Raw genomic sequence first — 16819 nt, 5'->3', positions numbered from 1 at the left:
CATTCATTCTTTCTTAAGAAAAGAAGTTATGCAAAGGAGAGCCAGCATGGTGTAGTGGTTAAGAGTGGTGGACTCTAATCTGGAGAACTGGGTTTGATTCCCCGCTCTTCCTCATGAGCGACGGACTAATCTGGTGAACTGAGTTGGTTTCCCCACTCCTCCACATGAAGCCAGCTGGGTGACTTTGGGCCAGTCACAGTTCTCTCAGAACTCTCTCAGCCCCACCTACCTCACAACGTGTCTGTTGTGCAGAGAGGAAGAGAAGGCGACCGTAAGCCGCTTTGAGACTCCTTAAAGGTAAAGAAAGTTGGCATATAAAAACCAACTCTTCTTCTAGTCTTGGGGTACCAAGCTGCTTGACAGCCAAAAAGCAGAAGGTGGCTGTAAAATACACACAAGGACACCCAACAGCTCAGAAGCCGCTGACTTGCTGTTGCAGTGTGCTAGAGTTAGCTGGGCAGCCCAGTCACCTTCATATAGCAGCCCCCCCCCCCAACTATATGACTGCTCTGTTAAGTAGCTAGTGTGAGCTGCTATTAATACTCCTGTGGCCCACCCTACCCTCTGAGTTGTTCATTGGGAGAGAAGGCAATCTGCTCTTAACACCACCAACATGCAGAGTGGGTGCTGCCTTCAGGTGGTCACTACATGATTCATGCAAACCCTCCTCAAACCAAGCCATCTCCAAATGGACTGAGCGTTGCTCCTGCCTAGATTCGGCCTTGGGTGTGGGGAATGGAATTCAGCAGCTGGGTAGGCTAGTCCCCATATTGCTGTTTTTGATTTTCTGCAGACCACAGACAGCCCCTTGTCTTTGCCGCAAAGGCAGGTGTTGACCAACAGGATGATACAAAGTAAATTAATGTTGTGTGTCTTCCAGTATATGATGAAGGCAGCTTCGACTCTTGAAAGCTCATACCCCCAACATCTTTTGTTGGTCTCTAGGGTGGTTTCGGACTCATATCTAGCTGTTCTACTGCAGACCAACGCGGCTACCCTGTAAGACTTCTGACAACCAGCATCCTGTGCGTTGTTCGCAGACACAAATCTAGAGACAAATATAGCAAAACCATCCTTAAATCAATGGCAGTTGAGCGCATCTAATGTTCTCTCTATTGTACCTCTAGTGCAAGCAGGCGGGCGTTGGAGAGGACAATAAGGAACGATGAATTGGTTCTAGCAAATAAATAAATTCATCCAAGAGGATTGATAATGTAGGCGTAAAGAGATTGTACTGGCGATGAGATGGAGGGTCCTTGGGGGTTGCAACAAAGCAGGCTGGCACAGTGGGAACGCAGCCAGACAGGAGAGTGGCGAGGAAAGGCACTCAGGTGCTCAGGATTCTGGAAGTGAACAAGCTGCAACAGCATTCAAACGGGCGGCAGGCGGGGCCTTCATTTGGGGAGAAGGCCACTTGAAGAACGTTTGATTTGGCTGGACAGTTTTCAGTGGCTGGAGATTTGGCATTTGAGTCACCCCTGTTCCATAGTGCCTGGGGAAACCATCCATGACATTTCTCTTCCGAAAAAAATACCTCGTGGGATTTGGGTTTTTGGTTTCACATGTTTTTGTTCTTCGCTACTGACAGGTCTCTGGGAGAGACAGAGCTGGCTATTCAGATGCAGTCTGTAAAAAAACAATGGCTACATAGGGACTCTTCTGGGAAAGGTCCCTGGAACTTCCCTTGTCATTTCCTTTTTGCTAAGGCAGGTTAGTGATGGCTTTCTAAGACTGTCCGACGTAGAAGCAAGAAAGCAGGAAGCCCTGGGTACAGCCCAAGGGAATCATGGGCAATGGACCAGTTTGGCTTTTCAAGGAAGACTGGCAATATCTCTCTCAGGAGGGGGACCCGAAGGCTTTGGGCTGCTTTCGTTGGCTTTCCCTTCAAACATCATCACTCTAAAAGACAAATGACAGAAGAATACAAATTAATCCCAGGCATGTGTGTGTGTAAAGTGCCTTCAAGTTGCAGCCGACTTATGATGACCCCTTATGGGGTTTTCAAGGAAAGAGACAAACAGAGGTGGTTTGCCAGTGCCTTCCTCTGCATATCAGCCCTGGTATTCCTTGGTGGTCCCCCTTCCAAATACTAACCAGGGCTGACCCTGCTTAGCTTCTGAGATCTGACGAGATCAGGCTATACCATGCTGCCTTCCGTCCCAATCCCAGGCATACATTCCTATTTTCCCCACCATCATTAAGAATCATTATTTCTTGTTAGTAACAACTTTATGAGCAAGTAGGGTGAATAGTCACAATGGAAGGCAGGCTTTCATGTTATCTAGAATGACAATCCTGTAATTATTTGATTTTTTAAATGTGGCCAGGGAGTTAATGAGAGGTGAATGCAAGCTGAAAGCAAGGAAAGAGACTCCTGATTAAGAAGAAGAGTTGGTTTTTATATGCCAACTTTCTCCACTACTTAAGGAAGAATCAAACCGGCTTACAATCACCTTCCTTTCCCCTCCCCACAGTGGACACCTTGTGAGGTAGGTGGGGCTGAGAGGGCTCAAAGAGAGCTGTGACTAGCCCAAAGTCACCCAGTTGGCTTCATGTGGATTGTGGAGGAGTGGGGAAACCAACCCAGTTCACCAGATTAGAGTCTGCCACTCAGGTAGAGGAATGGGGACTCAAACCCGGTTCTCCAGATTAGAGTCCACTGCTCCAAACCACCGCTCTTAACCACTAGACCACGCAAGCTCTCCTCTAATTAGGGGCTCTTGATTCATTTCTGTTTTCTTTGGGGACAGGACGAATGGACGCATTGATTTTGGAAATTTGCAACCAAGTCACTCAAGTCATGTGGAAGCTGCTGTTGGGCCCGGGCAAGTTGTGTGTCATCAGGTCATCGGGTGGCCACCCCTGCACCTGGGTGAGTTGTGCAAATTGCAAGGTTGCAAGTTGCCGGGTGGTTGCTGCAGGGACTGGCCCTGATGAGTCCTCCCTCAAGGGTAGGAGGGAGAAGAATGGAGTCCACTGGGAGTCAAAAATAGCCCTGGGCCTTTTACTGACAGGAACCAAGGTTTGAAGGCTGGCAGGTTTGTTGTGGTTGCCTAGAAACCCCCACAGATCTCAGAGGGCATCAATTTCTTAAAGGTACAGGCAATCCTCTTATTTCGGGGGATTTCAAAGTTTGCAATGTGGGCATTTCTTCATTTAGAGAGCTAGCAAGCAAAGCACATTGACTAGGTATGGTGAGAAGCCAGCTTCAAATCCCAGTTCAGTCAGGAAGGTCACTTAGGCTGGTCACTGTCTCAGCCTAGCCTACCTCACAGGGTGCCTGTAAGGATAAAATGAGGGGAACCCTCACTTTGTGTACTGTTCTAAGCACCTTGGAGGAACGGTGGAATACAAATTTAAGAATAAATAAATGTGCCCTTTAGCAATTTTAACACTGGGTCTTCCAAACCTTGTCCTTTTATCTCCGGCCAGGACAGAACAGTGTTTGCCAATACCCAGAATCCCTCATTCCAAAATGGCAGAAAATTAATTTGCGTATGCAAAGTGAGCAACCATAAGCTGGCGGCTGAGGGGAATCAGTAAACTACACAATGAGTAAAAAGCAAAACAGTTGACATTCTTATCCTCTGTTTCCTCTTTGCCATGTGGTTGCAAGTAATTTACGGGGTAGGTTTTGCTCTGCATAACTTTGGGCAGCAACTATTTTTATGGGAAAGCGTTTGCAAGGGTATCATGGAGGGCCACTGGCTGTGGTTACCCAGCCCACCCCCTAAGTCCCATGGTCCCCTCCGTTTGATGGCATTCTGGAAAACGGATGTCCGCTCAGTATGACAGCCATCAGTCAACAGTGCTGAGGGTGGATGGTTGTAGAAGGAGAGACTCCTTGCATGGGGGAAACAATCCCAAATGTCTATGGGACCCCCACCAAGTCACGCATACTCGGCCACAAGCACTTCGACAGTTACCTCAGAATTTAGTGCCTATTGTTTGCATCCGGGGAGTCATTTAGGACGGCAGCGGAAACCGAATCGCAGCCGGAAGGACAATGAACAGCTTGTTCATCAGTTGATTTGTCAAAGGGACCCGTGTCTAGCAAAAACTATTCGCGATGGGGCAGGGAACCGGCTTGGCACCTTTCCTCGGCACAGTGGCCGACTTGGGAAGCGGCGTAACATAAGAACACATGCTGAGCCCTGCCAGATCAGACCAAGGATCCTTCTAATCCAGAACCCCTGTTTTTAACAAGGGCCGGCCTGATGCCTCTGGGAAGGTCACGTATAGGGCATGACCACCCATGGTCCCCCCTCATAAGAACATAAGAAAAGCCATGCTGGATCAGACCAAGGCCCATCAAGTCCATCAGTCTGTTCACACAGTAGCCAACCAGGTGCCTCTAGGAAGCCCACAGACAAGACAACTGCAGCAGCATTATCCTGCCTGTGTTCCAAAGCACCTCATATAATAGGCATGCTCATCTGATCCCTGGAAAGAATAGGAATGCATCATGAGTAGTATCCGTTTTAACTAGTAGCCATGAATACTCCTCCATGAACATGTCCACTCCCTTCTTACAGCCTTCCAAGTTGGCAGCCATCATCACATCCTGGGGCAGGGAGTTCCACAATTTAAGTATGCGTTGTGTGAAGAAATACTGCCTTTGATCTGTTTTGAATCTCTCTCTCTCTTTCCAGCTTCAGCAGATGACCCCGCATTCTAGTATTATGAGAGAGGGAGAAAAGCTTCTCCCTGTCCGTTCTCTCCAAACCATGCATAATTTTATAGACCCCTGTCAGGCCTGCTCTCTGCTGAGACAGCCAGACTGTGTGTGTTTTGGCTCCACAGGTGCATCCCAAGGCCAGGCCTGTTAACTGTCAAATTCCTTTCGCTAACTCTGTGGGAACTGCCCTCGTAGGGAGGGTGGTTGCCATGGCTGCCACCACTATCTGATATGACCAATGCTCTTCCATATAGGCCTTAGGCTGTGCCTTTAGTTCTCATTCGTGCCAACTTACCTGTTAGCTCTGTATACCTGTAGGTTTTCTAATAAATCAACTCTCTTTTGGACTACTCGTCTGTGGATGTTGTTTATGGGATTACCACGGGGACAAGTGCTCACAACCCCCTCCGTTGTACCCAGAGATATATGGTATCTGAACATGGTGGTTTCATTTAGCTATTATGGCTAACAGCCATTTCACAGATTTATCCACTTTTGTAAGAGCCCCCAGGGTCTTCCCCAGGCCACGTGGAAATGTCTCCTCCTTTGGCTCTGAAGGTGTTGTTGCTTCCCAGTGACACATACAGAGTCAGAGAATCTCATCTCCTCTGGAAAAAGCCCAAGAAGAGTCTGGAAATGGTTTTCATGTTTGAAAGTTAAAATGGGGGGGGGGGATCATGCCCAGTGATCCCTCCATGACAGCAATGCACAGGATTTACTCCAGTTAAGCTAAGACATGTACGGGCAGGTACTTGCTCACAAGCGAATGCGCATGGAGTGGGCGCAGGGTCAGTGGGCGTAATTCTGCTCCCTCTTATCTCCTCGGATTCCTTTTTCTTTTCAAGCTCCCATGACCCAAAGGTCTTGAGCCATAGTTGGGGAGCCTTTATTTCTTTAAGGAAAATATGGTGGAGAGATACTTGGCCACCGCCAATGTTGCTCTTAGATCTGTATCCACCAGCAAAAAGGGGGCTATTTTATCTTTTGTTATAGTGGCAGGTAATTTGATTAAATTTATTAAATTTGATTAAATTAGGGGAAATCCATTGATCGTAATAAGAATTGTATTGGGGACATTCCAACATCATATGAAAAGTGTGTCAACTCTCTTCAGATCACATGGACAAAGTCTATCTGAATTAGGTAAGTTATCGTATCTTCCATTTACCACTGCCGAATCGGCTCAGATTGTAATTTGAGAACTGTCCTGGTGTAAAGCAGGTAGTTTAGCAAAACAGTTCTGAAAGGGGCAGTTGGCTTGCTTAGGGGGAAAAGTCAAAGGCAGAATTCCAGCTTCAGGTGCAAATATTAACGTATATGTATTAAAAAGAAGAAGAAGAACAGTTGGTTTTTATATACCTACTTTCTCTACCACTTAAGCAAGAATCAAACCGGCTTACAATCATCTTCCCTTCCCCTGTGAGGTAGGTGGGGCTGAGAGAGCTCTAAGAACTGTGACTAGCCCAAGGCCACCTAGCTGGCTTCATGTGTAGGAGTGGGGAAACAAATCCAGTTCACCAGATTAGCATCCACCGCTCATGTGGAGGAGCGGGGAATCAAACCTGGTTCTCCAGGTCAGAGTCCACTGCTCCAAGCCACCGTTCTTAACCACTACACCACGCAGTTTAGTGCCACAAGGGTCTGACCATTGTGTGGGAGTGTGGGAGTGTCCAGAAGGCACAGACCCCATCCTATATGCTAAATACCCCTATTCTGGACAACTACAGAGGGTTCAAGCCTGGCTTAGATAAGGCAGGAAGGCTAGGATTGCCAACTCTGGGTTGGGAAATTCCTGGACACTTGGGGGGTGGAGCCTGGGAAAGGACCTTAGTGGGGTCTAATGCCCCGGAGTCCTCTCTCCAAAGCAGCCATTTCCTCCAGTGGACCTGATTGCTGCCGCCTGAAGATTAGTTGTAATTCCAGAAGATCTCCAGCCACCACCTGGAGGTTAGGAACAAGAGGGGAGTCACAAGACCTGGCTTGCAGACACCCGAGGCAGGCCACACAGCTCAAACTTAGTTTGGTCAGGATCCTTGTCGGGGCCGAGGGCCCTGGAGCCTCAGGCCAACCCCCCCTTCCTCCCCCCTCGAGATACTCACAGCTTGAGAACAGCTGACCGTTTCCCAAGCATCACATTGACAAAGTCCTGGTAAGAGATGGTATCGCTGACCCCTCCGGTCACTTCAGAAATCATCCTTTTCAGCTCCAGGTGGGTCTTTGGGGCTCCCAGTTTCTCCATCATCCTTTTCACAGACATGAGATCTGCAAGGAGCCAGAGCGAGGGGTTACTCTTTTGTGGGGAGCAGTGTGGGTAACGGGGGAACACATAAATGGGTCATGGGGGAAGAACAGCTTCCCCTCTCCTGTAATTATTCCTCTGAAGCATCTCTATTTCCAGACAAGTTACTAGCCCTGATCTTAGCCCAAGGGCTAGCAAGGAAAAGTCACTTTCCCCTCTTCCTCCCATAACAATTTACAGTGAACACATGTACAATCCATGTAGAGTTTACACTTGATTTTTCTTTATACATGCATTGAGTAGTTCTCATGTACATGCAAGTACAGCTGGATGTGTGATTGAAGCCCCACATTTACGCAAGTACTGGTCTCGGGTTTCATTTGTAAACCGAATGTGCGTTGGCTGTTTCTTACAAACAGATGTACCCATGTTGATGCAGAACTTACATGCGCTCACTGTAACATAAACAGGGCTAGTGAGTCTACAAAAAATGAAGTGATGCACCACAGATGCATCATGCACTCCTTCTTGATTTGAGATTCGGTAGCAGAGGTTTCAGAGCAGAGGCATAATTTTCAGACAAGGGAAGTTTAAACAAAACAGGCTTTAAAGAAATAAGTTTATGACATAAATATAAAACCTACTGTTGCCAAGAATATGCATCAGCTACCTCTTCCGTAATCTTTGTTCCGAATTAGCAACATTCTCATGTGCACAAGAGAGGTTCAAATGGATGTCCCACAGAAAGACCAGACACAAAATAGAGGTTCCCCGAGAATCTGAGATTCCCTTTCTTTCATTTTAAAAAGACAGAGTAAGTTTCTAGCTATCATAGAGGCAAAGATCTTCTTGAAATCGTGTGGGCACTGCCTGCTAGATTCTCAGACTCAAGATGATTGCCTGAACAAGATTTCTGTTCCTTAGGGGAGGTGCTTGCTCCTATGACTGTGAAATAGAATAAAACAATGCCAATGAATTATGCAAAATAAGAAGAAACAGGCAATTACTCTGTATACATCGCAGAATTTACACAGGTTGCAGAATTAACTTTTCCGTGGAGCAGAATGGTAATCTTTTTTTCATCGTACCCAGGGAATCCTGATAATGTACAACCTGCCTGTAAAAGTAATCCGGTTGCACTTCATTCTCTTTGCCATTGGATAGCACTCAACATTGCATGGGAAGGATGCTAGAAGATTCTGCAGAAAGCCACTCACCAATTTCACCTTGGTTATTCAGGTCAAACTCCATGTACTTTTCTGGGGGAGAAAAAAAATACAAGCAGCAGCCACAAGTTAGTAAAATCAAAATGTCCTCCTGAGCTAGACCACACAGAGGTAGCATGGTCTACTGGTGAAGAAGAAGAGTTGGTTTTTATATGCCGATTTTCTCTACCTTTTTAAAGAGAATCAAACTGGTTTACAATCTCCTTCTTTTCCCCTCCCCACAGCAGACACCCTGTGAGGTAGGTGAGGCTGAGAGAGCTCAAAGAGAAATGTGACTGGCCCAAGGTCACCCAGCTTGCTTCATGTGTAGGAGTGGGGAAACCAACCTGGTTCACCAGATTAGAGTCTGCCGCTCATGTGGAGGAGTGGGGAATCAAACCCAGTTCTCCAGATTAGAGTCCGCCGCTCCTAACACCACGCTAGTAAGATGGTAAGTCCCACATGTAAATCTCACTCTAATATGAACTAATTGAACAGCCATAGACAAGTCACTCTCCCCAATCTGTAAAGTGGGTTTAAGACTGCTGACCTGCCACTGCAGGAGCCTCTGACCCTTTGGAGCCTCTGCTGCAGTGGTTTTGAGATTCTGAACAACTCCTTGTGAATTTGAATCATATTTGGACTGAGGTCCCCACCGCACAATTTACATTGCCCTTTTAAGGGATTCACTTCGACCTTAGGACCGTGAGTGAAACTAAGGGAGGGTTTCTCTGCTCCCAATTGAACCTGTGACTGTTGCCTTACTCCGAGTCGATAAGAGATTTTTTCCCTACAGATTTTGCATAAGTGAACTGTGGGACCACATTTGCTTTTTCATTGTACATATTGTATATATTTCTAGTAATTGTGTTGTTCAGCATCTGTTGTATTTTGTATTCTGTAATTGTACGCTTGCATGCTCTAGGTAGTGAATTATTCTTTTCATTCTTGTTATTTCGTTATTAATACACTGTACTTGATTAATATTGAGCGTGCTGTTGTTTTGATTGAGTATCTCTCAATACAGCACCAGGTGATTGTTATTTTGGTTTGTTTACCTTCAGGTACTAGCTGGAGATCTCCTTTGGCAATTGGACTCCATGGCATTGAAGTCCCTCCCCTCCCCAAACTCTGCCCTCCTCAGGCTCCACCCCAAAAATCTCCAGGAATTTCCCAACCCGGAGCTGGCAACCCTAGTTCCTGGTGGTGGTGAGAGAGGAGCCCACGGGGGTTCCTCTTCTGGGGACCTATGGTGGTCCTTGATAAAAAAAGGTATACCCTTTTTCTTTTCAATAATTTTAAGGGATATTCAACTTCTCTTCATGCAAAATCTGGATTGCATTGATGGAGTTTTAAAAATACCACATTTAGTATCAGCATGTATTCCGTCCCTATTTACCAGGGACAGTCTCTATTTTCATACCTAGACTGAAGTCCAATAGCACCAGATTTGAGCGGGGGTTATGAGCTTTCGAGAGTCACAGTTCCCTTCGTCAGATACAAGCTGACTCTCGAAAGCTTGTACCCCACCCCCAAATTTTAGTCTCTAAGATCCTACTGGACTCAAATCTAGCTGTTCTGCAGCAGAACAACACTGAAACCCACTGAAATTGCTTCCTTAACTGTTCCTGATAACTCACGTTCCGTATTTTTGTATTTTGGGGATGGAGATGCTTTGTTAAACTTGAGTCAGTGTGAGCTGTCCTTATTCAGCTCCCTTCCCCAATACTGTAAACGGAGAAATGGCTGGGCTGCATCTTCTCCCTAGCATACATGTGAGTCAGTTCCTGCACATGAACACTATTGCACTGTGCAATGCACAGCCTGTGTGTTTCACACTGTGGGTGCCCCTCCTTAGTAAAACTGCAGTCAGATCCGAAGGAGAAAGAATTAAGAACCTTTTATGGAATGGGAACTCCCAGAGGTTAAAGCAGGTAGCTAAATTTTGTTCAATGGCGATCAAAGTCCGCCTTGCGAGGTTGAGTATTGTTAATAGTTCCTAACTTTAAAGTGTCACAATTAATGTTTTATCTTAAGATAGGAACTGTTTTATTTTTGATACAGTTAAGTGTCTATTGCTTTTATCACAAATCTATGTATTGTTGTTTTACTGGCATATGCCGTATTGATAAATCTGATCTGATCAGTGTAGGTGTGAGGTGTGCTGTGGATAACACAACGTAGAACGAACCAGTAGGTTTGTTCTTATATATCTTTAACTCAAAGAACTTTGTGCCTCTTGGTTTTGCAGTCAATAGAAGGATGGGGGTATTTGCAGAGTGAATAAATGGAACATTCAGTTAATGGGGAAGAGCATAGGTGTAAACTATGGGGGGCTGAGGGGCTCGAGCCCCTCCCAACTTGGCCAGGGGGGCTGAGCCCCCACCTCCGGGAACCAGTGCCCACATGAGGGGCTTAGTTACAATGGCAGCTGAAGCATAGTCCTGTCCTACCTTCCTTTTGTATCATATTATTTCCCCCCATGCTTCTTTGGGGCTTTGTTCTTGTTTCCTAGTATGTATTTGTGTGCATATTGAGAAAGGCACTGCTGACAATTTTAGCATCAGTAAGGGACCTTGCCTGTCAGGGCATTGTACTGTACAGTGGGGAGGGGCCGAGGCTCAGTGGTAGAGCATCTGCTTTGGCATGCAGAAGGTCCCAGGTTCAATCCCCAGCATCTCCAGTTAAAGGGACTAGGCAAGTAGGTGATGTGAAGAGGGGACGTTAACTAGACCGGGATCTTTGGCATGTGGGGTTGCTGTAACCCTAATAACAAATGGTCGTGCACAATAATCCCTTGCAGGTTGCCTGTGAAAGCAGTTCCAAAGAGTTCACAAGAATTTACTCCAGTTAAGTGTGCACAGAAATACAGCCTTACAGTTAGGGTTGCCAGCTCCGGGTTGGGAAATACCTCAAGATTTTGGGGGCGGGGCCCGAGGAGGGTGGGGTTTGGGAAGGGGAGGGACTTCAATGCCATAGAGTCCGATTGCCAAGGCGGCCATTTTCTCCAGGTTAACGGATCTCGATTGGCTGGAGATCAGTTGTAATAGCAGGAGATCTCCAGCTAGTGGTGTAGTGGTTAAGAGCGGTGGTTTGGAGCAGCGGAGTCTGATCTGGAGAACCGGGTTTGATTCCCCACTCCTCCACATGAGCAGCGGAGGCTAATCTGGTGAACTGGATTTGTTTACCCGCTCCTACACACGAAGCCGTCTGGGTGACCTTGGGCTAGTCACAGCTGTCTCAGCCCCACCTACCTCACAGGGTGTCTGTTATGGGGAGGAGAAGGGGAGGTGATTGTGAGCCAGTTTGATTCTCCCTTAAGTGGCAGAGAAAGTCGGCATATAAAAACCAACTCTTCTTCTTCTAGTACCTAAAGGTTGGCACCCTACTTACAGTACAACCTAATACATGCATGCTCAGAAGTTGTCCGCTATGCATGCACAGGATCACAGCCTCAAGCCCTCTCCCCCAGTTTTGCTTTTCTCCCAACTTTGTTTTCCAAGTTAAAGAACCAGAAGAACCCAACAGAACTATACACCATTATGTCGGAAAATGCCCGGGGCAGATTTCCAGTCACTGTTGCTTATTCAAAAAGCTGGCTTTTTCCAAAAGCTGCATGCTGAAACTCCAGTGTTCGAAATCCACCAGTCCCTAGTGGGTATCACAAATGAGAAGCTGGCACACAAAGGCTGTAACCAGACCTGAAAGGACCTTGCTCCACCCTCCCCCTTCCGCAGAGGACGGGCTTGCCAATGACAAAGAGCCTTTAGAGAGACCCAAGCCAACAGCCACCCCCAATTAGGCCAAATGCCAATTAGTGACTTGGGCCCCTTTCAGGGAGACGCCAGTGGGGACATAGAACTCATTAGCGGCGAGCGCTCTGGAAGGATCGGGTCCTTTTCCCTTTCCAAGGGAGTAGCCATATTGATTATGAGGCTGGACAGAGCATAAAAGGGGCAGGGTGTCCCATGGTATAAGAGACTGAGCGAAATGGGATGTGGCAGGGGGGGATGTCATCCCACCGCTGCATTATTTTAGGCTCTTCAGCTGGTGCTTCTCTGTGTGGGAACACATGAAGCTGCTTTATACTGATCAGACCCTTGGTTCATCAAAGTCAGTATTGTCTACTCAGACTGGCAGCGGCTCTCCAGGGTCTCAGGCAGAAGCTCTACTATAGGGTTGCCAGGTCCCTCTTTGCCATCAGCGGGAGGTTTTGGGGGCAGAGCCTGAGGAGGGTGAGGTTTGGGGAGGGGAGGGACTTCAATGCCAGAGAGTCCAATTGCCAAAGCAGCCATTTTCTCCAGGTGAACTGATCTCTATCGGCTGGAGATCAGTTGTATTAGCAGGAGATCTTCTGCTATTACCTGGAGGTTGGCAACCCTATCCTACTACCTGGTCCTTACTGGAGATGCTGGGGATTGAACCTGGGACCATCTACATGCCAAGCAGATGCTCTACCACTGAGCCATGGCCCCTCCCCTTGGCAGAAGAAGACTGTCCACTTCCCCATGTGCACACCTCTGTGCATATAACATCACCTGATGCAGAATCAGTAGGGTTACCAGCTCCAGGTTGGGAAATACCTGGAGATTTTGGGGGTGGAGCCAGAGGGGGCAGGGTTTGGGGAGGGACTTCAATGCCATAGAGTCCCATTCCAAAGCGGGCATTTTCTCCAGGGGAACTGATCTCTGTCGCCTGGAGATCAGTTGTAATAGCAGGAGATCTCCAGCCACCAACTGGAGGTTAGTCAAGCAGATGTAGTCACTATGGCAAAAATATATATCTTAAAGAAAACCAACAACAAAATTATTTTCCCAAGTGTATAATAGTAATTTCTTTCAGGTTTTTTTTGTTTATGTTACTTCACATAAACCATTTTAGGGGAGGGATTTCAATGCCATAGAGTCCAATTGCCGAAGTGGCCATTTTCTCCAGGGGAACTGATCTCTATCGCCTGGAGATCGGTGTAATATCGGGAGATCTCCAGCTAGTACCTGGAGGTTGGCAACCCTATCTCCAAGGGAGCTGATCTCTGTAGTCTGGAAAACAGCTATATTTCTGGGAGATCTCTAGGCCCCACTTGGAAGCTGTCAAAAATAAACAGCACTATGGCCTTAACCTAATGACTGAAGGTCATGTATATATGTATATACTATGTATGTATGTATATACTACAGTGAGGGTACAGTATCCAAATCATTTTAATATCCAATGTATTAGAATATACTATACATTACATACAGAAATCATAATCCTATCTAACTATGAACTGCATGATTGCATGCTAAATTATATGGCTAGCAGATTTTTGTTCATTTATTGCTCCTGTTTTTGGAATGTGGATTGTCACTTTAAAAATTAAATAACGCGGCTATACAGTTGGGCGTCATAGACCTCTTGGCATGATCGTTCTAACCTACTTGCGGTTCATAGTTAGATAGGATTAGGATTTTTGTATGTAATGTCTAATATATTCTGGTACGTTGGCTATTAAAATGTTGATTTGTATACTGAGCCCTCACTGTAGTATATACATTGTGATTCAGTAGGACCTTCAGTCATTAGGTTAAGGCCATAGTGCTGTTTATTTTTGACAACCTATATAATTCACAGCATGATTGCATTTTCAGATTCAGACACCTTTATTGGCATAGTAAAATAGCAACAAGGGAGCATAAATACAGGCAACCGCAAGGATTCACAAACAACAACTGACCAAAACTCAGCCATCAAGTTAAAACACTTCAATCTAAAAACCATAACAATACATTCATCCAGCCAGCGGATATGAACTGCAGCAAACGCCGGCACCCTTCCAGTTGATGTTGCCCAATGCCTACAGATTACCTCGGTTGGTTTTAAACTGTTTATTTATTCTTTGCCCTCTTATTTTTATTTTTGATGACAATCATCAGAAACTCTGCCACATGTTCGGTGACAGCAGGCGTCTTGTCCTCTAATAATGCAATCGCATCACATTTTTATTAGATTGCATTTTGCATATTTTGTTAGCCCACTTGGAGGTTGGCAAATATACATCGCGATTACGACACTTTAAAAAAAAAATCTGACCTCCCCCAACACCCCATTGGCTAGCACTCTGGACTTTAGTCTCCCGGGGTCCAAACGTCCCTTTTGCCCGTCCCCGGTTCAATGGGGCGAAATCCTGCCCCGCACACACTGCTTTCGTACAAATGCCAGTTCCGCAGAGGGACTTCTGAGTCTCTCGTGCCCAGTGGGGGAGAAGGAGGGTGGAACAATGGCCTGATTGTTGGCAGACCCGCAGGAGGTGTTTGGCGGTGGCGACAGGGGACTCCGGCTGAACGGGGTTTTGCATCGCCGGGGCATGCTCGCGAGGCCAGGGATTGTTGGAAAAGGGCAGGTGGCGGGCTCTCGTTGTGGGGGTTTTTTTTTTGCCATCGTGACCCACAGTCACAATGTTTGAAGAGACCCTGGCCCAGAGGGAAAATAGTCCTGGGTTTCTGCTTTGAAAAAAACAAAAACAACACACAAGCACATGGTGGGAGACAGAAATGACAGGCATTCAGAGAACCTCTTTGGAAAATCTGTAACTAGCAAGCCTGGAATCCCAAATATCAAAGCCTACGCTAAAGGGCTAAGCTCCGGGATTTCAAAATGGAAACACGTCCACGACCGTGACTTCTAGAAGTAGGAGAAGAGTTGGTTTTTATACCCTGATTTTCTCTACCTTTAGAAGAAGAAGCGTTGGTTTTTATATGCTGGCTTTCTCTACCACTTAAGGGAGACTCAAACCGGCTTACAATCACCTTCCTTTCCCCTCCCCACAACAGACACCCTGTGAGGTAGGTGGGGCTGAGAGCTCTAACAGAGCTGTGACTAGCCCAAGGCCACCCAGCTGGCTTCGTGTGTAGGAGTAGGGAAACAAATCCAGTTCACCAGATTAGCCTCCGCCGCTCATGTGGAGGAGTGGGGAACCAAACCCGGTTCTCCAGATCAGACTCCACAGCTCCAAACCAGGAGTCTCAAACTGGCTTACAATCACCTTCCCTCCCTCTCCCCACAAGCGGCACCTTGTGAGGTAGGTGGGGCTGAGAGAGTTCTGAGATAACTGTGACTAGTCCACTGTCACCCAGGAGGCTTCATGTGGAGGAGTGGGGAATCAAACCCAGTTCTCAAGATTAGAGTCCGCCGCTCATGTGGAGGAGTGGGGAATCGAACCCAGCTCTCCAGATTAAACCCTGCCGCTCATGTGGAGGAATGGGGAATCGAACCCGGCTCTCCAGATTAGAGTCCGCCGCTCATGTGGGGGAGTGGGGAATCGAACCCGGTTCTCCAGATTAGAGTCCGCCGCTTTTAACACTACACTACTCCTGCTTTCGTTAAGAGCAAACCAGGCACCATCTTGACCAGGCTCAGTTGGGCCTCGCCCCATCTCCCCAGGCTCTACCCTCTGGCCTGCCTAGCTAGCATCTGCCCTCTAGCATCAGGATCTGAACCTCTGGATGCCCACAAGCCGACTGAGGCCTGCATGCCAACGTTTCCATAAACCAATAAAAAAGGGTTGCCAAACTCCAGGTAGGGCCTGGAGATCTCCCAGAATCACAAGTGATCTCCCAGCGGCAGTGAACAGCTCCACTGGCTGCTTTGGAGGGTGGTCTCTATAGTATTATACCCTGCTGAGTTCCTTGCCCTCCCCAAACCCTGCCCTCCTCAAGACTCCACTCCCAAATCTCCAGGGATTTCCTAACCTGGTGCTGGCAACCCTACCAAGAGATGGTAACCGTAGTCAGGCCGCCAGACTTCGGCAAGCTTACAGGAAGTGCACTGGGTATTATGAGGATAGATTTCCTTTTTGGGAAAGCGTTTCCAGATCGATCCCACCTGGTAGCCATCGCAAAATCCATAGAAAGTGAGGAAGGGAAAGGGGATCCTTTGAATTCGCCCTAAGACGGAGTCGTAAACATCAATGCATCTGTGTCCTCCCTAAATCCCCCAGGAAAGGAAACGGTAGGGCCAAAAATCAGATTGCACAATCACATCTGTTTCTCAGGACGGTTGGTGTCAAACAACATAAGACACGAGAACTCCAGAACCCTCTCCTCGGAGGACCGTTCTGCCTACACCCTGACACCAGAGCCAAGGAACGTTCTTCCTGGGCTCTCCCCAGCAGGGGAACCGGCGATCTAAGCCAGCAATTCAGAACGGAATGGCTGTCCAGAATTGTGAAGGGTTCGCCAAAGCAAGGCTAGCCCCAGGATTTTAGTCGCTTGCCGGTGGGTTCCCTTAACCAGTAAAGAGGATGGAACCAGCACACGAATCGAGAATGCTTGAAGGAGCTCCCGTCCCACCCAGTACTAACCCTGTTCTCTCTTCCTCCCCCCACCCAGTTCCCAGAAGTCCAATAAAATTTTAATATGCCAGCCCAGATAGCTCAGTGGTAGGGTTGCCAACCTCCAGGTGAAGCCTGGAGCTCTCCTGGAATTATTACTGTACTAAGCGACAGGGACCCCAAGGCTACATTGTCAGTGGCAAGATTTGTTTCAGTCCTTATATCCCTCCAACACTAGATATATGCTGCTCAAGATCAATTGATCAAGGAGCTTCTAAGGGATAAAAGGAAAAAGGAAAGGAATTATTACTGATCTCCAGACTACAAACAGCAGCTCTGGAGGGTCACCTCTATGGTATCACATCCCTGCTGATTTCTCTCTCTTC

The 16819-nt window shown here is 47.1% G+C and overlaps 1 protein-coding gene across 2 annotated transcripts in view; it reads right to left on the bottom strand.

Moving 5' to 3' along the window:
- Positions 1–1579: 1579 nt before the first annotated feature.
- AIF1L (allograft inflammatory factor 1 like) overlaps positions 1580–16819 on the bottom strand; it is a 36948-nt gene continuing 21708 nt past the window's right edge. For both annotated transcript variants that reach the window (XM_056860690.1, XM_056860691.1), the window contains 3 exons: positions 8135–8176; positions 6778–6940; positions 1580–1899 (listed from right to left, as the gene is read on the bottom strand). In XM_056860690.1, the coding sequence (XP_056716668.1) occupies positions 1812–1899; positions 6778–6940; positions 8135–8176 (293 nt within the window). In that variant the 3' untranslated portion in view covers positions 1580–1811. The remainder of the gene's footprint in view (positions 1900–6777; positions 6941–8134; positions 8177–16819) is intronic.

The sequence above is a fragment of the Euleptes europaea genome, chromosome 14, assembly GCF_029931775.1.
Source record: "Euleptes europaea isolate rEulEur1 chromosome 14, rEulEur1.hap1, whole genome shotgun sequence".
NCBI classification, from domain to species: Eukaryota; Metazoa; Chordata; class Lepidosauria; order Squamata; family Sphaerodactylidae; genus Euleptes; species Euleptes europaea.
This window is presented reverse-complemented; position numbering and strand designations above follow the sequence as displayed.